We start from the raw sequence: 23,118 nt of genomic DNA, 5'->3' as shown, positions 1-23,118 counted from the left end.
AATAGACCTATGACTGCATATGAATATCAAAATATGTTTATGGGGCCTGTCAGTGTCCCTTTAAGTGAATTACGTAATGCATTCCATTCTCACAGAATCAATGCCGTCATGACGCATAATTCCAAGTGTATGGCCAGCCCCGAAGGTTCCGTTCTGAGGGCCATACACTTGCATTATGATGGCATGCAAAAGAGAATGCCTCTAAAGCCAGCATTGAATTACGTTATGGATTATGTGAGAATAGAAACAATTACGTAATTCACTTAAAACCCAAACCCGATCTCGAACCTGCCGCAAGGCAGGTTCGCTCAACTCTAATCACAACTACAGTCACTGGTAAGAAAATTACATTCACTACAGATTACATCATGCACATTGTGGGAATGCTTCTTTAACACCTCTGTTTAGGGGAGGACTTGCTCTTGTGCTGGTGGATCCTGGGCAAAGCTCAGCTCTTCAGTGTTTGCCAGGAATGCTTCTTTCAGGGGTTTGTCCACATTGGACTTAGGTGGAGAGGACTGCAGTGATCCAGTCGGTGGAACACTATAGGCCCCCCTCTATGATATAGACTTTGGGTTGTTAAACCTTCAAAAACAGCTCTCCCTAAATCTCCACAAATGCTAACTGCACCCAATTGTAAAACACTGAATAAATACACAATGACAACTGTAGTGAGAAATATAAAACTGCAATTTATTGTTTTCTGCCTCAAACTGCTATATACATTAGTAGACATAATGTATAGAAAAATCAGTGCCACTTCTTACAAGTGTAGGAAAACTGTAAACGTGTGATTAAATCTTTTTTAAGCGGCTTCTCTAAAGTGACATGTGATCATGTCTCCAGATGATGTAACTGGGTAGCACTTCCTGGTATAGAATAGAAGTCTGGCTGATGCACATCTTGAAGTGGGCTTGGTCCACAGTCAAATAATATAAGGAAGGCAGCACATGTAATTTGAAGCAAGAAGCCACAAGGAATTTCATTCAACAACCTATCCAGTGATGCAATGTTTCTGCTAGAAGCAGCCTTTTCCAAGCATACATAACACTGAACATGAGCAGGTATAGATACGTAATGATGACATCATAAGTGTACCCAATACAATAAAATTAAATTGCATAACAATGAGTTATTACAATATCCATAACATATTGCATTACATACAGGTCCCCTTACTGATGCCACGGATATCAGTTCCTTTGGCCTCAAACCTATGATGTCATCCAGTGGCATACCTTCTATAGAGGCAGACCACAGAACTGTTATGTGGCCCAGCGCTGAACGGCTTCTACCGTTTCTGTTTGGCACTAGGGAAGCTCAGTTCAGAGAGGGTCTGACAGCTTCCACTGCAGTCAATGGTAACCGTAACAATTCCTATGGGAAGCAGTGATTTAGAGCGATATGATCAGTGTATTTATGTAGCTGAGAAATATGCTGTTCAGGATGAGCACAATATTTTTAAACACCTGTTCCACTTTTTCCTACATAAAGTGGGTGAGCGCAACTTTTTTTTTTTTTTTTACACACTAAAATTCCTACTGCTTAATAAACTCAAAAATTGTAGATTTGGCAGAAATCTTGGGCGCTGCGCTTTGCGTTGCCAGGGAGTGTCTGACGCATGCGTACTGGGAAACTAGGTGGGGCAGGGGGTCCTATAGAAAGTTTTGCTATGGAGTCCTATGAGATCTCTGCAGGTCATCATTATGTATGCATACCTGCACATGGCCAGTGTTATGTATGCTTGAAAAGGGCTCATTAGCGCCACTGGACAGTTTATTAAATTCCATATCACTTTTGGCCTTCAGATTACATGGGCAGTGTTTATTTTTGGATCGTATATATTGCCATCTGTCTCGTCACATCATCATTACTGAGGACTTGCCCACATTAGAGAAATGCCTTTAACAGGAAGTGACTGCGGCATTTCCAGAACACATATGACTGAACATAAATATAATGAAGAGTTCTCCTTTAACTAATGCCATTAACACTGCTATTCTGACTATGGTATCCCACAACGTGGGGACATTGCTGTGAACATCTCTGCCGTTGTACCTGAGTGGTAGAAAAGAGGGGTGGGGGTTCTTTGTCAACCTTTAACAATTATTTGAAACAATGAATATAAAGTTTTGATCTCTCATCATATATTAAAATAAATACGTAAATGAACCTTGATATTTTCTCAAATCACAATGGATTTAGGCAAATCAGCAATTTTTTACTTTACAAAAATGAAGAAATATTTTCTGATCGCGAAGTCAATATAACGTGACTGCTCTGCAAGGTAATGCGAGATACGTAGAATGTGTAGAGTTATGTCCAGCAGGAGGTAATAATGCCATCCTCTCACAGATTCATGCTAGTTCCTTCACATTACAGCTCAGAAAGTCCTGGCAGATGAGTGATAGAATACAGTGTACCGTGACCAGGAATCGTCATCTCGGTGCTTGAATAAGTGTGAACCATCCTCTGCATCCCCACCTTTACTTATTTTGGTTGAGGAACATTTTGGTAAAGTGATCCAGCTCATTCTCAAGGTGTACAGCTTTTTTTCTATAAAAGGCAACAACCACAGTTAAAAAGAGAAACTTTTTCTGTCCCCTACCAAACTGATATATCATAAACTGTACATAGCCCTAACAGTGCCTATGGCTGCAGGTGACTTGTCAACATGTAGTTCTGTTGACATGCACCTGCTGGGATAATATATGGGTTGATGTATGCAGCAATAGGTATCCTAACATGTGGTTGTCTATTTTTTGGCATTTGCTATGGATCCTGTGTTATGCCGCTTACACACCAAACTATGTATACTGTTTTCTGCTGGAATGGAAAGGTCCAGAAATTGACCAGTAAAACAGTTCTGTTTCTCTGATTGAGTGTGTGTGTACATAGGCCTCCACTATCACAATTCTTTCTAAAACTGAATCCAGCGTGTTGGACACACTCAGGCACAACACTACTGCCCTCCGCAAAGAGTACCACTCGACTGGGAGGAACGCATACAAGAGGCCTCGTTCATTTCTTAATCTTGTAAAATGAAAGCTGAGATCTGATTGGTTACTGTGGGTATCAAAGACAGTTTTCTTGTATGAGACCTGATAACCATTGTCCTGTAGAAACCACACATGGGAATCAGGTTTTCTGTGGCCCACCCTGTGCTAAAAACCCAGTGTAGTCTGACCCTGCAGTCTTATTCCTTTCCATCTGTCCCCAACTTCTTAATATACAGCATGAAGTTCACATATCCATATATAATGTGAATATTCTACAATTATTCAGTTAAAAGGCCATCATTCAGTTTGTAACTGAAAGCAAGAGGGACACAAATACCTTAAGACCTTGGCTTGGCTTTGAACTTTCTCAAGCTGTCTTATTTCTTCTGACTCTCTATTAATGGATTCCAGTAGACCCCTCTGAGTAATATCTACTTGCTGACAGAGTTTGGTAAAGATGTTGTCCAGCTCCCTAAGAAGAAAGATCAATTCCACAAGAAGATTTTCAGGAGGCTTCATTGAAGTACATTTACCTGAATCATCGTACTTACTTCTGCACTTGGTGGCTGCAGTTGGCACTGGTAATGCTAACTATCAACTGCAGTTTCTGGGCAGCATAGTTCACAAACTGTTGTTTGAAAGCCTTTTCCTTCGCTCTTGTGGTCCACGTCAGCTTCTCGTACGTGTACAAGCCTCCATAGGCTAGAAGTGAGCAGGCAATCAGCTTCCAGCCCACAGCTCTCCAGATCTGCAGAGGACAAACATTTTTGGGAATAGTACACAGCATGTAGCTCCAAGGAGATCATTAAAGATATCTACATAGGATACTGCAGCAGACGGATCTATGGATCCCTTAACAGTGGTTCTACGTCACTGCATCCCACATTTAAAGAAGACAAAGAAGATCTAAGCTGAATTAGTGATATCTGGTAGCTCAATCACATCTATCTTGTAACAAGAATGTATGACATAACATAGCTGCCATATTTACCCGTGGGGCGTGCTTGGCATTGGATCTCAACTCCTTTCAAGTGACATTTGCTGACTGACCCTAAAAATGTTAGCATGTTGGTCTCGAGTGTACAGGCTGGACTCACTACAGTTCCTTTATCCTATCCATACAACTAATGGAAATATCCACCTCCATGGAGGTTTCTTTCAGTTCCCGCTATTGCTCCTCTCAACTCTCAGAAGTGGCAATGACTCAAAAAGGCCAATATTTCCATGTCTGAACCAGGTGCATAATTGGAGCTGGTGATGCAAACACTGTGCATGACTGCTTTTTTTATACAATGAGTAACAAATGAGAAGAAATTGTTACTGATAATGGAACAAATTTCCACCAGTCAAACCGCTCTTCACATTTTCTTGATGTGTTAATACATTGCAGTGTTGTAGCTTTAGAGCATCTTGGATTATAGATTTGCATATGAATACCATAGAAGTCAATTAAATTTGCATCCAAAGTTATACTACTAATAAACGCCCTGTCTATTATTAATCACTTACCACTCCTCCAACGATTATGACACCCATAGAACCTCTTGATGTTAGTGATGCCAATCCAGACATCACTGTAACCATTAGCTCTTCTTGGGATACAGCTTCAGGAGTTTGGGCAGGGTTACATGACGTGGTGGGGGTGCTTACAGGTCGTGGGATCTTATATATATTTAAAAAAAAAAAAAAAAAAAATTATAAAAGGATTTCAGACCGATTTTATTTTTTACATCCGTCTCCCCCACCTTCCCTACTGTTCCAGTCTGTCCCCCCTCCAGTGTCCAGTTGCTGTTTGTTTGCCCCTTGCCCATAGTATATTTCGGCATGTATGTGAAGATCTCTCATCCTCTGTTAGGCAAATGAAAACAAGATGGTATTTCTTATCTATCTGATACTTATACTGATATATGTAGACTGGTCATGCCTTGTTGAACAAGATATAATGTACTGTAGGTGTTATTTAATAGGCCTCTCAACATTCATATTTGTCAGTCACCCACCATCTTTATTGAGAGGTCAGACTATTGTATTTGCTTTTTCTAATTTTCTTAAATAAAGAATAAAAAAAAAAATGAAAAAAGAAGGATTTCATATCCTGCATATATTTTGGCCAATTCCATTAACAAATGTATTAACATACCTGAAAAACTGGATCCGTTAATCCTAGCAACATTCGGGTATTTTTGGCACCTAAATACCGATTAACAAGCGACGTCCAACCAAGAGAAAAACGAAACTCAATGTCTTCTTGGAAATCACTGCACAACATCTCACAGTTTAAATTATAACTGAGATCAAATTTCTTGCATGGTAGGCATGTGGTGTATTCACTTTGGACAGCAGATGGCAGCAAAGGCTTTAAGTTTTCTGAAAATGTGATATCAAAAAGTACCAATGAATCCTGCAATTCTACACAGTGGGGGAAGGTACAGAAATGTCTAGTGCATCTCGGTATGTAGAAGAAAAGGATGTATTAAGAAGATATGTCAAGTGCTCTGGAATACTTATCTGAGAAGTCACCTGTCTAATAAACTGCAGTCAAGGTTAAAATCATTAAAGGAGTCAGGGGAGGGTTATGCGCTTCCCATACAGTTTATACTGTAGTTCGACCAACAATACACTAATGTTTATGGGGTCTTTAGACAGGCAGGCTCAGGGAGGCTTCCAGCTATTTCTCTCAGTGCTGCTGCAGTTAAAGCTATACAACTCAATTTCTTATTAAACCCTTAATGACTGCCGATACGGCTTTTTATGGCAGTCAATAATGGGCTTTATTCCGGACCAGCCTGCTTTCTATGGCGGATAGGAATAAGTGCTGCACAGGTCTTTCATGCAGCAGAGAACAGGGGCTCGGCTCTCACATGACAGCCAGGCCCCTGCTCTAACGGTCCGGCAGAAGTGCCAATCCGGGCTGTTTAACCCATTAGATGCGGTGGTCAATAGTGACGACAGCATCTACATAGTTACTCCCTCTGTCCCCCATCGGCACCCCACAAATGAGGCCAATGTCTGTTACAGCAGTCTGGGATCTATGGAAGGCCCCAGAGCTGCCTGCAGTGTATCCTAGTAGGGTGCGCCTCTCTAGCACAACCTGCTGGTGGATGTCACAATAGCAATGACAGTAATATACTCTGCATTCTATAAGCAGTGCAGGGTATTATAGAAGCAAAAAATAAATGGTTAAAAAATTAAAAAAAATTACAACAGAAAAAAAAACATCTATTTGATCAAAGGAAAAAAGCTTTTTTAATGGAAAAAATTTTAATAAATCAAATCCCCTCCACATATTTGGTATTACCATGCCCATAACGACCCATACTATACAGTTATGTAATTTATCCCGTATGGCAAACACCATAAAAAAAAATACAATGGTAGAATTGCTGTTTTTTGCTTAGCTGCCACAAAAAAAAAAAAAAAAAGTTATAAAAAGCGATCAAAAAGTGCTATATATTTTAAAATGGTACCAATAAAAAGTATAAGTTGTCCCCCAAACATCAAGCCCTTAGGCCACTTTCACACCTGCGTTAGGTGCGGATCCGTCTGGTATCTGCACAGACGGATCCGCACCTATAATGCAAACGCTTAGATCCGTTCAGAACGGATCCGTTTGCGTTACCATGAACAAAAAAAAAAAAAAAAAAAAATTTTTTTTTTTTTTTTGTTCATGATAATGCAAACGGATCCGTTTTGACTTTACATTGAAAGTCAATGGGGGACGGATCCGTTTGAAAATTGAGCCATATAGTGTCAACTTCAAACGGATCCGTCCCCATTGACTTACATTGTACTTCTGGACGGATCTGTTTGCCTCCGCACGGCCAGGTGGACACCCGAACGCTGCAAGCTGCATTCAGGTGTCCGCCTGCTGAGCGGAGCGGAGGACAAACGGTGCCAAACTGATGCATTCTGAGCGGATCCGCATCCACTCAGAATGCATTAGGGCTGGACGGATCCGTTCGGGGCCGCTTGTGAGAGCCTTCAAACGGAACTCACAAGCGGAGCCCCAAACGCTAGTGTGAAAGTAGCCTTACACAGCTCCGTAAACAGAAAATAAAAAAAAAGTTATGGGTCTTGGGATGCAAAATCTTTTATTTTTTTAATGAAAGGTTTTTTATTGTGCAAAAGTAGCAAAATGTACAAAAAATAAACTTTACATATTTGGTATTTCTGTAGTAGTGACCCAGAGAATAAAGTTATCGTGTTATTAATGCCGAAAAACAAACGCCACAAAAATTATAACAAAAAAAAACTTAGTATTGGCAGCATTGATGCTTTTTCCCAACCCCTCAAAAAAGAGTTGATAAGTAAATCAGTAAGGTATGTGTACCGTGTACACAAAATGGTGCCATTAAAAACGACTTGTCCTGCAAAAAACAAGCCCTCATATGGCTGCATCAATGGAAAAAAAAAAGAAAAAGAAAAAAGCAAAATGCATGCAGGGGGAAGCATTGGTGGTGGTGATCCCTAAACCAGATAAAGGATCCCAATATGCTAAATTCATATGGACCCATCTCACTCTTAACAGTAGATATAAAAGTGTTGACCAAGGTACTTGCTAATAGGCTCCTGAATGTTATCTTCCACATTATACATGAAAATCAGTGCGGGTTTATGCCAGGAAAATCCACGTCATTAAACCTTAGGCGTCTGTTCCTCAATATTCAGATGAGGGGAACAGAATAGGATGTGAGATGCCCTGCAGTGGTCTCCTTAGACGCTGCAAAGGCCTTTGATAGTGTTGAATGGGAATACTTATGGGCGGTTATGGCAAAACTAGGATTCGGCCCTGGATACATTAATTGGGTAAAATTGCTCTATAGTCAACCGAGAGCTAGGCTGCGAATAAATGGTAAGCTATTCCCAATGATGACACTGGAGAGAGGGACCAGGCAGGGATGCCCTTTGTCACCCCTCCTGTTTGCCATTGCTATAGAGCCCCTGGCTTTTATTTTGCGTTCTACGCCACTGATTTGAGGTCTGGAGAGGGGGACGGTGGAGGAAAGTCTCACTATATGCGGACGATATGTTATTATATGTGGGTGATCTGACATCATCAATAGATCCCATTATATCGTTAATCTCAGACTTTGGAAAACAGTCTGGTTTATTAATCAATTGGAATAAGTCAGTTATTCTTCCGCTGTCCCCTCGTCCAGAATCTCTTTGCTTAGATCATGTTAACCTGAAAGTGGTCTCCTCCTTTAAATATCTTGGAGTCACTATTTCAGTACAGCCCCGATCTTATGTAGCGAATAACCTAATACCACTAATGGACAGATTTAAACAGAAAGCGGTCACCTGGCATAAGCTTCCATTGTCAATGATGGGTAGAGGTAATCTTCTTAAGATGATATGGATGCCGCAATTGCTCTACATATTGCATAACTCACAAGTATGGACTCCCATGCATTATTATTATAAGTTACAGAGAATATTTAAATCCTTGTTATGGAAAAATAAAAATTGTAGAATCCGATATGAAACATTACAGCGTGGTAAAGAAGCGGGGGGACTGGCGTTACCTAACCCCTTTATATATTTCTTAGCAGCTCAGTTGCAACACTTTTGGTTGTTGGATCTTTAGGTTATGGATCCTGTTTATTGACCATCCTGTTTTGTACAATGAGTATTTTTGCACTGTGTTGAAAATAATATATGACAAGAATTTTGTAAAATGATTGTTTATCTTTACAAAATAATAAAAATGTATCTGATTTAAAAAAAAAATGCATGCAGGGGAAAGGGTTAATGTGAATCACCCCAGTCCTCACCACATCATTCACAATCCCAAATCTTAGTTTAGTGTCAGTGAGGGTGTTTCACAGTGAGGAGAAAACAATAAGGGCTGTTTCGCACCAGCGTGTCCAGTGCGGAAATCAGGCTCCGTGTGGGAGTGTGTTCCTCCGTTCTGGATTTGCAGGAGCACACGGTGTTATCATGATTTATAATGCTGTGTGCCTCTGCTTAACCTTATTTCTACAGGATCATAGTGACATAAAGCGGTCACTATGATTCTGTAGTAATAAGGTCAAATCATGATAATACTGTGTGTGCACTCCTGCAAGACGACCACTGTCCAAAACGCAGGATCACGCTCACACACAGAGCGTGATTTCCGCACTGGACTCGCCATGTGAAAGAGCCCTAAAAATAGTTAGATTTTCAATTATTTTATAGCTAGATTTTAGAAATCATCTTACCTATAATGTCCTCTTGTGCTTTACATATAGAAGAATTCACGGCATCAGAACAGCGGTCTGCCAGCTTTCTCCCCATTCCTTTCTCTATGTGGGTATTCAGTTCCTACATATTCAAGAGCAAAAATTAGAGGTTTTATAAACTCCAAGCTGGTGAATCAACCATAAATATTCTTGCAATGTATAGAAAATAAGATTGTACTTTTAATTCCTTATTCAATGTACTTACATGTATCTGAATGCTTACCATGTGATGCCACCATAGAAAAGAAGTGGTTATATTAATTATATTGCCCAGCTCTGTATAGCACCTTTGTTTTGATGCTGCCAGGGCTTACCAATGTGAAGAACTACATTTCACATGATTCCTCTACCCCTTACAGACATTAACTCTATTTACAGCTGCTTGCATGTCCCTCTCTAAGGTAGTGCTGTTATTACTCATAGTCCGCTCAGCACATGCTAAAGTCTTTAAAAGTGTTTTGCAGTCAAAAAAAAAAAAAATACAGCTTCAAAACGGTCCTCATAAAAAATGAGCTGTGGGCTAAAGGGCTGACGTCGGTGATGGACCATGTGATTGGAGCATGTGATCTGACGTCACCACAGGTCCTTTAGCCCACAGCTCATCATTAAAGAAGAGACCGGTAAATACGCGATCAAGAGAAGGTGAGTTAATTATTTTATTTTTTTTAACCCTCAATTGATCACCTACTAAGCATTCTGTTTTCAGAATGGTATTATTTCCCCTTATAACCATGTTATAAGGGAAAATAATACAGTGAATAGACTGTCTCCTAGCAACCATGCGTGAAAATCGCTCCGCACTTGCTTGCGATTTTCACGCAACCCCATTCACTTCTATGGGGCCTGCGTTGCGTGAAAATCACCGCTCATCTGAACAGCCCCATTGAAATGAATAGGTCGGGATTCAGTGCGGGTGCAATACGTTCACCTACCGCATTGCACCCGTGCGGAAATCTCGCCCGTGTGAGCGCAGCCTAAAGGTCTTTTGCAGTCAAGAGGGGGTTCTGATTTGCCTTTCTAGCAGTCCTACGAGCAACTGGCTCTGAAATTATTATTTTTTTCTTAGTCTTCCAGACCTTCTCCTGACCTCCACCTGTTCTTCTTAACTGCAATTTCTTTTACATTTCAAACTGAGGAAATGGCAACCTGAAACTACCTCAAAAGGCACAAGCTGAAAGATCGTCAGTGTCCCCTGATCTGAACATAATTGAAATTCTGTGGATAGACCTCAAAAGTACAGTGAATGCAAGATGGCCGAGGAATCTCACAAAACTGAAAGACTTTATGCCTTTTGGGGATCATTTAGTCTTCAACTTGCTTAACTGTTCACAGTAACAGTAATTGTGACCAGGGGTGCCCAAACGTTTGCACATGCATTCTTACTCACAGCATTAAAACAAACCACCACATGGTTTAAATACAAGAGCACTCTGGGAAGATGCTCAGGGCTGCAAAAAAATAAATAAGGAGACTTTTGTATTACTTACCAGTAAAGTCTCTTTCTCGCTCTTCCTTGGGGGACACAGGAAACCATGGGTATAGCTCTGCTCTCTAGGAGGCGTGACACTAAGTGAAAGCTGTAAGCCCCTCCTCCATCAGCTATACCCTTCAGCCTGGAGAAGAGACTGCCAGTTGCGTGTCCAAGTAGTGAAAGATAACCACCAACCGGAAAAAGAACTGTCGAGCCCCAACGGGGGCAACCAAGCCGGAACCACAACTGTAACCCAAATGAAGGGCGGGTGCTGTGTCCCCCAAGGAAGAGCGAGAAAGAGACTTTACTGGTAAGTAATACAAAAGTCTCCTTTTCTCGCCCATATTCCTTGGGGGACACAGGAAACCATGGGACGTTCCAGAGCAGTCCCAGAAGGGAGGGACCAGAACAAACTCAACCAACACCAGAGGCATCAATCAACTGCCGCCTGCAACACCAGACGGCCTAAAGCAGCGTCAGCCGACGCATGAGTATGCACCCTGTAGAACTTGGTGAAGGTGTGCAAGGAGGACCAAGTGGCCGCCTTGCAAATCTGCTCCGTAGAAGCCCGATTCCTCTGAGCCCAGGAAGCCCCGACCGCTCTAGTGGAGTGAGCGGTAACACCAAGGGGCGGAACCTTGCCCTTGGCGAGATAAGCCTCAGTAACAGCCATCTTGACAAAACGGGCGATAGCCACTTTGGATGCCGCCATCCCTCTGCGCGACCCTTCCGGGACCACAAAGAGCGAGTCAGTATGCCTGAAAGAGCTGGTTACTTCCAGGTAAATCTTGAGCGCCCTGACAACGTCCAGGCGATGAAGCTTCCTCTCCCGCGGGTGGGAAGGGGAAGGACACAAAGAGGGGAGAACGATGTCCTCGTTCAGATGAAAGGCGGAGACCACCTTAGGAAGGAAGGAAGGGACCGGACGAAGAACCACCTTGTCCTGGTGGAACACTAGGAAAGGTTCCAGACAGGAGAGTGCAGCCAATTCGGACACCCTCCGAAGAGAGGTGACGGCTACAAGGAAAATAACCTTGCAGGACAGAAGTCGCAAGGAAACCGTCCGCAGAGGCTCGAAAGGGGAAGCCTGGAGCGCTGAGAGAACCAGGTTCAGGTCCCAGGGCGGTACCGGAGGACGGTACGGGGGAACCGCGTGAGCCACGCCCTGAAGGAAGGTCTTGACAGGACCAAGGGGGGCCAGTGGGCGCTGAAACAAAATGGACAGCGCAGACACCTGACCCTTCAAAGAACTAAGGCCCAGCCCTTGGGCCAGTCCGCTCTGCAGGAAGGACAAAATGGTGGGGAGAGAAAAGCGGAGCGGAGGAATCCCCAGATCGGCACAGAACCCCAAAAAGGTCCTCCAGGTCCTATAATAGATCCTAGAAGAGGACGGCTTACGGGCGCGGATCATGGTGCGGACAACGTCCGCAGAAAAACCCCTACGCGTCAGGACGGTGGTCTCAACAACCACGCCGTCAAACGTAGGGACCCTAAACGCGGGTGGAAGATCGGTCCCTGAGAGAGAAGATCTTCCCTGGCGGGCAGCGGCCGGGGCGCGTCTGCCAGGAGCAGCATGAGGTCGGCATACCAAGACCGGCGGGGCCAGTCCGGAGCGACCAGAATCACCGAGACGCCTTCCGCCGCTATCTTCCGAAGGACCTTGGGCAGGAGAGGGATGGGAGGGAATATGTATGGGCGCGCGAAGCCTCGCCAAGGAAGAACGTGGGCGTCGGCTCCGCAAGCTCCCGGATCCCTGGCCCTGGACAGATAGGCGGGGACCTTGTGATTGAATTTTGAGGCCATGAGGTCCATGTCCGGTATGCCCCAACGAAGGCAAATGGCCTCGAATACCTCCGGGTGAAGAGACCACTCGCCGGGGTCGATGGTGGTGCGACTGAGGAAGTCCGCCGCCCAATTGTCCACCCCTGGAATAAAAATTGCAGATAGGGCCGGGACGTGGGCTTCCGCCCAACGGAGAATGCTGGTGACCTCCCGCATTGCTGCAGCGCTGCGAGTGCCCCCCTGGTGGTTTATGTACGCCACAGCCGTGGCGTTGTCCGATTGTACACGAACAGGATGACCCTTCAGCAGATGAGTCCAGTGTCGTAGAGACAGAAGGGCCGCTCTCAGCTCCAGGACATTGATCGAGAGTTTGGACTCCGATGGAGACCAAATGCCCTGGATGGATCGGGGAGGAAACACGCCTCCCCAGCCCAAGAGACTGGCATCGGTTGTAACCACCAACCAGTTGAGTGGCAGAAAGGACCTGCCCAGAAGAGGGGACTGTAACCACCAGCGGAGAGATGACCGCACCGGAGGCGATAGACGGAAGGGATGATACAGAGACTCCGGCGATTTGTCCCAGGAGGAGATGATCGCCCGTTGGAGAGGGCGGGAGTGAAACTGCGCAAATGGGATCGCCTCGAAGCAGGCAACCATCTGCCCCAAGACCCGCATGCAGAAGCGGAAGGACGGTCGACGGTGGAGAAGGAGACCCCGAACCGCCCCACGGAGGGTCAGACGTTTTTCCGAGGGAAGACGTACCCCTGCCGCTCCTGTGTCTAAAAGCATTCCCAGGAAGACTAGCTGTCTGGAGGGGGGAAGGGAGGACTTGGGGAAGTTGATGACCCAACCGAACCTCGCCAGAGTCTCTAGAGTGAGATCCACGCTGGCAACCGCTTGAGAAAGGGACGGAGCCTTGATGAGGATATCGTCCAAGTACGGTAGCAGAAAAACACCCCTGGAACGGAGTAAGGCCAAAACCGGGGCCAGGACCTTGGTGAACACCCGGGGGGCAGTTGCCAGCCCAAAGGGAAGGGCGACAAACTGGAAGTGGAGGTGCCCCACGGCGAATCGGAGGAAGCGATGGTGACACCGGGCTACCGGAACATGGAGGTAGGCATCCTGTATATCGATGGAAGACATGAAATCTCCCTGCTCCAGGGAAGCCACCGCGGAATGGAGGGACTCCATCCGAAAGCGTCGAAGGAGGAGAAAACGGTTGAGCTTTTTGAGGTCCAAAATGGGCCGCACCGAACCTCCCTTCTTGGGAACTACAAAGAGGTTCGAGTAGAACCCTTGGAACCTTTCCTCTAGAGGAACGGGGGTAATCACCCCCCTGTCCAGTAAGGCTTGAACGGCCGCGGAGAACGCAGCCGCGCTTTTTGGGTCCCGCGGCGGGCGGGAGCGAAAGAACCGATCTGGAGGGAAGGATGCAAATTCGATTTTGTATCCGGAGGACACAATTTCGAGGGCCCAGGCGTCGGAGACGTGAGCCATCCAGACGTCCCTGAAAAGGAGGAGCCGGCCCCCCACCCGGGTGGGTGGGGGCGCGCCTTCAGGCAGAGGACTGCTTTGCTGCGGGTGTGCGGGCAGCCTGCGGCTTGCGCCAGGAGGGCTGGGCCCGAAAAAACGGCTTCCTACGCTTGTCCTGGGGAGGAGCCGAAGCGGCAGCTGTGGTGGGAGCCCCAGAGGCCCTGCGGGAGGACCGAAAACGAGACGCACCAGGGCGTCCGCGGGGGGCGCCCCTTGCTTGGGGTTGAGGAAGATGGGTGCTTTTACCACCCGTGGCCTCCGAAATAAGTTCGTCTAGGCGGACCCCGAAAAGGCGGGAACCCGCAAACGGTAGCCCCGCCAAGGAACGTTTGGAGGCAGCGTCCGCTTTCCAAACCTTCAGCCAGAGCTCCCTCCTGACGGAAACTGCCAGGGCGGAGGAGCGTGCAATAAGGGCTCCCGCATCAAGGGAGGCCTCACAAACAAAATTCCCGGCCCGAATAATAAGCTGGGCCAAGGAACGTAGGTCCTGGATGGGGACGTCCGAGTCCAACTCCTGTTCCAGCTGCGCACCCCAAGCAGAGATTGCTTTCCCTGCCCAAGCAGAGGCAAAAACCGGTCTGAGAGCAGAACCGGAGGCAGCAAAAATGCCCTTGGAAAGGGTCTCCATGCGACGGTCCTCCGCTGACTGAAGAGAGGACCCGTCGGGAACAGGGATGGCCGTGTTCTTTGACAGCCGGGCCACAGGGGGGTCCACCTTGGGTGGGGAAGACCATGTGGCCACGACATCGGCTGGAAAGGGATAGCAAATGTCCAGCTTCTTGGGGCTGACAAAACGGGCGTCCGGGCGAGCCCAAGCCTTAGACACCACAGAGGAGAAATCAGAGTGGATTGGAAAGACTTTTGAGGCCTGCCAGGGCCTGCCTGGATTGGTCGCACGATGTAGCAGTGGCCATGTAGCAGTGGCCAAGGGGGATGTAGCAGTGGGCATGGGAGCCCAGGAGGCCTGTAGCAGCGGTGGGAGGGAGGAAGGGGAGGCTGGAGCAGCCACTCTCACCATACGCTGTCTTCGCCCTCAGTCCATCCAGCGGGGGTCGCCCCTTCAGCTCCTGGCACCGCAGTGGCAGGAAGCCGGGGGAGGGACTTGGCGTGCGGACGACCCTGAGCTGGCGGGACGCAGGGGAGCGAGGCTGCCCTGGTCCACCTTGTCTTCTGTGGGGGAGGCGGCAGTGCGGAATTACCGGCACTGGCGCAACTCAACCCCGGGAGAAACAGAGGGGTCTAATGCGCCTCTGTTGTCCCTGTAGGTAGAAAAAAATCGAATTAAAAACAACAAATAACGCAAAAATAAAAAATCATAGGAAAACAACCCTGCATAAGCAGGGGGTGTCTTGCCTCCTTGGACACTAAGCAAAAACTGGCAGTCTCTTCTCCAGGCTGAAGGGTATAGCTGATGGAGGAGGGGCTTACAGCTTTCACTTAGTGTCACGCCTCCTAGAGAGCAGAGCTATACCCATGGTTTCCTGTGTCCCCCAAGGAATATGGGCGAGAAAACTGGATATAGCTATGATAAACGGTTTGTCAGCGTTTGAAAACTATTAAACATTAATAAAAGTATGTTAAATCTGTTTTTAGGTTCATAGTTAGGATTGAGTTTCAAAAGTCATAATCCAAGATGCTTCATGGCAGATAAGAGCCTTCCTCTAATCTCCTTTTCTTTTTGGGTGATTAAACCTCCCATTCTGTAAAAGTGGTATTCCGGTTGGTTAAAGTTATCCCTTACCCTACCCCCCCATCCCATAATGTTTGGATCTCAAGCGATAACGAGAACGGGGGTCCTGTACCCCCTACAGCTTCCTCTGAAAAGAAGGGAGCTGCCGGTCAGGCATGAGTGCAGCCGCTCCATTTATTTTTGGAATTCCAGGGATAGGAAAGTGCTATACTCGGCTATCTCCGGAACATCCATAGAAATGAATGTAACAGCCATGCGCATGTAAAACCAGACGGTCGGTTCTTTACAGGGGCGCTGCTGGGGGTTTTGAGCCCCCATTCTCTGATAGTGGATAACTTCAACCAACCGGAATACCCCTTTAAATTGCCATAAGAGCAATACTGATATTTTCTTTTTCTATGTCAAATGTATTGAAAGGATTAAAATCAACCAAAAATGCAAATGGAGGCCTGCATTCTCCAGACACATCTAATCAATTATAGCAGGAGTAGATTGGGGAACTGCGAGTTGGGAATTTTTTTCCGTCCACGGACAGATTTATAGCTCCTATCTCACTTTGTGATTCAATGCTGATAACTTGCATTCCTATAAAGTATACAAACTAGTAGGGAGCACACCAGCCCAGAACCAAACAGTTTTCAAGTTACAAGGTGCACATACCTTCAGCAGAACACCATATTAAACATGTATCTGTGTACTTACTGCAACAAGTTCTGTCATGATATCTTACATTTTTATAATGCTTGAGAAACTGTGCTGATGGGTGGAAGTCTCCTTCAAACTTGTCCACTAGAAGAGATAGATGGCAGATCTCATCCATCATAGTGTCTGAAACCTGTCAACATAAAATGATATATCAGTCCACCTGACTATGGATTCAGACCCTTTTGTTATGTTGCAGCCTTGTGCTAAAATAAAAAAAAATAAAAAATTAAGTTTTCCCCCTCATCAAGCTGCACTCAATACCTCTTAATGAGAAAGTGAAAACATAGGGGGTGCCTCTTCATAATTTCGGCGGATCCAGTGCAGGGCTTTATTAAGACCAGCGTCTAAAACGCCGGTCTTAATAAAAGGTGTCCCATAGTTGTTTTTTTTTGCTAATTAAAAAGGAAAAACTAAAACTGCACATGGATATAGGTATTCAGACCCTTTGCTATGACACTCAACATTTATCTCTGAGGGCCTCCCATTTCTTTTGATCATCTTTGATGTGTCTACACCTTGATTGGAGTCCACTTATGGTAAATTCAGTAGACGCCCCTGTCTATATAAGGTTTTGCAGCTGACGATGTGTATCAGAGCAAAATCCAAGCCATGAGGAAGAAAGAACTGTCTGTTGAGTTCAGAGAAAGATTGTGTGGATCTGTTGAGCTTCCTAAACTGACTGTTCCCCTAATAGCCCCCCCATCACACACACCCCCAAAGCAGATCAGCCTGCAAGACTTTCAGTTTAAAAAAAAAAGGCTCGACTACTACAATTCACAATCAACTACCTTATGTGTCACCCCCACCTTCTCATAGATTGTAAGCTCTTGCGAGCTAGGCCCTCACTCCAAGTGATTCAGTTGTATATTAACCAGTTATGTTGCAGTCTTTTGTTTTGTACATGTACCTTCTGAATTGTAAGGCGCTGCGGAATATGGTGGCGCTATAGAAATATTATTGGTTAAAAACAGTGGGAGAACATAAGTCTTAAATAGAAGTTGTATGGAACAACCAGGACTCTTCTTAGAGGTTGCTGTCCTGCAAATTAATCGGGGGGGGGGGGGGAAAGGTCCTTGGCAAGTGAGGTGACCAAGAACCCAATAGACACTCTGGCAAAACTCTGATCCTGTGTGCAGATGGGAGAAACTTCCAGAAGGTTGACCATCACTGCAGCACTTCACCAATCTGGGATTTATGAGGGAGTGCCCAGAAAGAAATCTATTCTCAGTAAAGGACACCTAAAAGTTGGCAAAAAAGCACTTAAAAGGACTCTCATACTATAAGAAGGAAAGATTCTTTGGTCTGATGAAACAAAGATTGAACTTTATGGCCTCAATTTCAAGCATCATCTTTGGAGGAAACCAGGCACCGCCCACTACCATCCCTACAGTGACGCATTGTGGTGGCAGCATTATGCTCTGGGGTTGTCTTTCAGTGGCTGGGACAGGGAAAGACTGCTCAAAGCTGAGGGAAAGCTGAATGGTGCAAATTACAGAGATATTCTTAATGAATTCCTGATCCAGAGTGCTCTGGACCAAAAGTTTACCTTCCAACAAGACAATTGTTTTACAACAACTCTGTGAATGTCCTTAACCTCTTAAGGACACATGACGTACCGGTACGTCATGATGTCCTGGTACTTAAGGACACATGACGTACCGGTACGTCATGTGTTGTTCCGATCACTGCCGCCCGGCCGGCAGTGATCGGAACCCGGTGCCTGCTCAAATCATCGAGCAGGCACCTAGGCTAAATGCGCGGGGGAGTCCCGTGACCCCCCCCCCCCCCCATGTCGGCGATCGCGGCAAACCGCAGGTCAATTCAGACCTGCGGTTTGCTGCGATTTCTGCAGTTTCAGAAACTTTATATGCCTAAAATAATGTTTTATTAACCCCCCCCTGCACCCCCGAATGATTTTATGGTGGCGGGAGATGCAGGGGGAGGGTTGCGGGCGGTGTGGGCAGTGCGGGAGGCGGGCGGTGCGGCAGGCGGGATCGCGATCCCCCGCCCGCCTCCCCTTCTATAATCGTTGGTTTCTAGTGGGTATACCAGGGTGCCAGCACATTGCTGGCACCCTGGTATAAACGGCTGACATCTGCGATGCGATGTCAGCCGTTAACCCTTTCCATACAGCGGTCCGTACGGACCGCTGTATGGAAAAGGTTAACAGCGCAGGGAGCTCCCTCCCTCTCCCATCGGGGGGCTGCTGTGCCTTTGCAGCCCCCCGATGGAAGAGGGAGAAAGCCCCCAGAGAGCACCCCTCAGCCCTGTGCTTACCCTTCCCCGTCTGCGCAGTTCTGAGCAGACGGGGAAGGTTCCCATGGCAACAGGACGCCTCAGGCGTCCTGCTGTCCATGGTGCTGAACAGATCTATGCTAAAAGCATAGATCTGTTCAGTGTAAGTAAAATACAGTACAGTACAATATATATTGTTCTGTACTGTATTATACAGACATCAGACCCACTGGATCTTCAAGAACCAAGTGGGTCTGGGTCAAAAAAAAAAGAAAAAAAAAAGAAAAAAAAAAAAAAAAAGTGAAAAAAAAAGTAAAAAAAAAAAAAAAAAAAACATTTATCACTGATTAAAAATGAAAAAAATAAAATTCCCTACACATGTTTGGTATCGCCGCGTCCGTAACGACCTGATCTATAAAACGGTTATGTTACTTTACTCGAACGGTGAACGCCATAAAAATAAAAAACTATGATGAAATTGAAATTTTGCCCACCTTACTTCCCAAAAAAGGTAATAAAAGTGATCAAAAATGTCGCATGTACGCCAAAATAGTACCAATCAAACCGTCATCTCATCCCGCAAAAATCATACCCTACCCAAGATAATCGCCCAAAAACTGAAAAAACTATGGCTCTTAGACTATGGAAACACTAAAACATGATTTTTTTTGTTTCAAAAATGAAATCATTGTGTAAAACTTACATAAATAAAAATAAAGTATACATATTAGGTATCGCCGCGTCCGTATCGACCGGCTCTATAATAATATCACATGATCTAACCCCTCAGATGACCACCGTAAAAAAATTAAAATAAAAACGGTGTAAAAAAAGCCATTTTTTGTCATCTTACGTCACAACAAGTGTAATAGCAAGCAATCAAAAAGTCACCCCAAAATAGATGCCAATCAAACAGTCATTTCATCCCGCAAAAAATGAGACCCTACTTAAGATAATCGCCCAAAAACTGAAAAAACTATGGCTCTTAGACTATGGAGACACTAAAACATTTTTTTTGTTTTAAAAATGAAATCATTGTGTAAAACTTACATAAATAAAAAAAATTGTATACATATTAGGTATCGCCACGTCCGTGACAACCTGCTCTATAAAATTACCACATGATCTAACCTGTCAGATGAATGTTGTAAATAACAAAAAATAAAAACGTGCCAAAAAATCTATTTCTTGTTACCTTGCCGCACAAAAAGTGTAATATAGAGCAACCAAAAATCATATGTACCCTAAACTAGTACCAACAAAACTGCCACCCTATCCCGTAGTTTCTAAAATGGGGTCACTTTTTTGGAGTTTCTACTCTAGGGGTGCATCAGTGGGGCTTCAAATGGGACATGGTGTAAAAAAAAAAACTGTCCAGCAAAATCTGCCTTCCAAAAACCGTATGGCGTTCCTTTCCTTCTGCGCCCTGCCGTGTGCCCGTACAGCAGTTTACGACCACATATGGGGTGTTTCTGTAAACTACAGAATCAGGGCCATAAATAATGAGTTTTGTTTGGCTGTTAACCCTTGCTTTGTAACTGGAAAAAAAATATTAAAATGGAAAATCTGCCAAAAAAGTGAAATTTTGAAATTGTATCTCTATTTTCCATTAAATCTTGTGCAACACCTAAAGGGTTAACAAAGTTTGTAAAATCAGTTTTGAATACCTTGAGGGGTGTAGTTTCTTAGATGGGGTCACTTTTATGGAGTTTCTCCTCTAGGGGTGCATCAGGGGGGCTTCAAATGGGACATGGTGTAAATAAACCAGTCCATAAAAATCAGCCTTCCAAAAACCATACGGCGCACCTTTCACTCTACGCCCCGCTGTGTGGCCGTACAGTAGTTTACGGCCACATATTGGGTGTTTCTGTAAACGGCAGAGTCAGGGCAATAAAGATACAGTCTTGTTTGGCTGTTAACCCTTGATTTGTTAGTGGAAAAAATGGGTTAAAATGAAAAATTAGACAAAAAAATGAAATTCTCAAATTTCCTCCTTATTTGCCAATAACTCTTGTGCAACACCTAAAGGGTTAACAACGTATGCAAAATCAGTTTTGAATACCTTGAGGGGTGTAGTTTCTTAGATGGGGTCATTTTTGGGTGGTTTCTATTATGTAAGCCTCGCAAAGTGACTTAAGACCTGAACTGGTCCCTAAAAATTTAGTTTTTGTAAATTTATGAAAAATTTCAAGATTTGCTTCTAAACTTCTAAGCCTTATAACATCCCCAAAAAATAAAATATCATTCCCAAAACAATTCAAACATGAAGTAGACATATGGGGAATGTAAAGTCATCACAATTTGGGGGTATTACTATGTATTACAGAAGTAGAGAAACAAACTTTGAAATTTGCAAATTTTTCCAAATTTTTGTTAAAATAGGTATTTTTTGGTGCAAAAAAAAATAATTTTTTTGACTTCATTTTACCAGTGTCATGAAGTACAATATGAGACGAAAAAACAATCTCAGAATGGCCTGGATAAGTCAAAGCGTTTTAAAGTTATCAGCACTTAAAGGGACTCTGGTCAGATTTGCAAAAAATGGCCTGGTCCTAAGGTGTAAAAAGGCTGTGTCCTTAAGGGGTTAAGTGGCCCAGGCAGAGGCCTGACTTGAATCCATCAGTGGAGGAGGTGTCTTCAGAGAAGGCATTCTAACAAGCATTCAGCCAACAGGTACCTCATGTAATTGACCAGCCTAAAGGCCCCCATACAAGGTAGTGTACTGTCAGCCAAACCCCTTGAGAATGTCAGGTTCAGTCGTTAGTCTAATGTGTGTGGGGAGCTCTCAATTCTCTTTCGACAGATGATGTCAGGTAGACAAGGATCAGGCAAAGTGAATATTTTCACCCAATCCTTTTGCTCTCTAAGGAAATAAGCCACCACGGGCAGTGGCTTTTCCCACTCTCCCCACTGAATGCACATACACGTTTGTTCAAGCCGAACATGTACGTGTATTGGGGAACTGGGAGGGAGTTGGAAGAGATAGCTGCCGACAACTACTGAATGTGTATGGCGGCCCTAAGGTCTAATTTACATGTTGGTGTTTGACCAGTGATTTCCATTAGGGATTGTGAGCCACAACTTAGGCTCAGTTCACACCTGAGCGTTCTGAAAGGAGCGCTCTGTATGCGCGATTGTACGGGCGTTTACAAGCGCGCATACAGAGACAAGTGTGCACACAGTGTCGCGCGTTCCCGAAAGTCTATGTACGGGAACGCGCGACAAGCACCCAAAAAAACGCTCCTGTACTTGTGTGAGCGTCGGGCGTTTTACAGCGCGATCGTACGCGCTGTTAAACGCCCAGGTGAGAACCATTCCCATAGGGAAGCATTGGTTTCTCCTTGTTGAGCGTTTTACAGCGCGTAGGAACGCGCTGTAAAACGCTCAGGTGTGAACTGAGCCTTAGTGCAGGTCAAAAACACAAAACTGGGGCAAATCTTTGCATTATATCACAGTGTAGGCTCCACTACTGATTTTGGTTCACAAGCAGTGATGGGAACCATTGACCAAACATTGACTAAGGGTACTTTCACACTAGCGTTTTTCTTTTCCGGCATAGAGTTCCGTCACAGGGGCTCAATACCGGAAAAGAACTGATCAGTTTTATCCCCATGCATTCTGAATGGAGAGCAATTAGTTCAGGATGCACCAGGATGTCTTCAGTTCAGTCATTTTGACTGATCAGGCAAAAGAGAAAACCGTAGCATGCTACGGTTTTATATCTGGCGAAAAAAACTGAAGACTTGCCTGAATGCCGGATCCGGCATTTTTTCCCATAGGAATGTATTAATGCCGGGTCCGGCATTCAGAATACCGGAACAGTCCTTCCGGTCTGCGCATGCGCAGACTGAAAAAATAAAAAAAGGTGAAAAAAATAAATGGATGACACCGGAAAGATGGATCCGGCATTTCAATGCATTTTTTCGACTGATGAGGATCCTGATCAGTCTTACTAATGCCATAAGTTTGCATACGTTTTGCCTGATCCGGCAGGCAGTTCCGGCGACGGAACTGCTTGCCGGATCTCTCTGCCGCAAGTGTGAAAGTACCCTTAAACGTTCACATGTGAACTAGGCTTTCAAGTGCACCTGTCGTTAAAAAAAACATTAAATATAAACTTGACAACTGAGACGGAACAACGTGCCCTTTTTTATCCCCCTTCTAAAACATTGAAGTTTTAGTGATGTCAGAACTTTTTTTTTTTAATGACAGCTAAAGTGGGAAGTGAATAAAGCTGGCCATATACATAAGATAATGATAAAAGATCCTGCTGACAATTTAATGTGATAATGGAAGCTGCATCTGGTCTCTGGATAAACAAGGATCGGGTAGGCAGAACTTCCAAATGCTCAATGCTTTGTTCTCCCTGAACACAAGCACTCAATGAGTGCATGACTAGTGTAGGGGAAAAGGAAACTCGAGCACCTTGGACCTCTCAGGGTGTAAAGCACTCCTTTTCCACGTCACAACTATAAAGTA

The 23,118-nt window shown here is 44.8% G+C and overlaps 1 protein-coding gene across 2 annotated transcripts in view; it reads right to left on the bottom strand.

Moving 5' to 3' along the window:
• Positions 1 to 672: 672 nt before the first annotated feature.
• MFN1 (mitofusin 1) overlaps positions 673 to 23,118 on the bottom strand; it is a 53,687-nt gene continuing 31,241 nt past the window's right edge. For both annotated transcript variants that reach the window (XM_040428265.1, XM_040428266.1), the window contains exons 12-18: positions 16,430 to 16,534; positions 9,203 to 9,305; positions 5,140 to 5,366; positions 4,509 to 4,661; positions 3,551 to 3,747; positions 3,337 to 3,471; positions 673 to 2,556 (exon numbers count right to left, since the gene is read on the bottom strand). In XM_040428265.1, the coding sequence (XP_040284199.1) occupies positions 2,487 to 2,556; positions 3,337 to 3,471; positions 3,551 to 3,747; positions 4,509 to 4,661; positions 5,140 to 5,366; positions 9,203 to 9,305; positions 16,430 to 16,534 (990 nt within the window). In that variant the 3' untranslated portion in view covers positions 673 to 2,486. The remainder of the gene's footprint in view (positions 2,557 to 3,336; positions 3,472 to 3,550; positions 3,748 to 4,508; positions 4,662 to 5,139; positions 5,367 to 9,202; positions 9,306 to 16,429; positions 16,535 to 23,118) is intronic.

Source organism: Bufo bufo, chromosome 4 (genome assembly GCF_905171765.1).
Source record: "Bufo bufo chromosome 4, aBufBuf1.1, whole genome shotgun sequence".
In the NCBI taxonomy this organism is placed as follows: Eukaryota; Metazoa; Chordata; class Amphibia; order Anura; family Bufonidae; genus Bufo; species Bufo bufo.
This window is presented reverse-complemented; position numbering and strand designations above follow the sequence as displayed.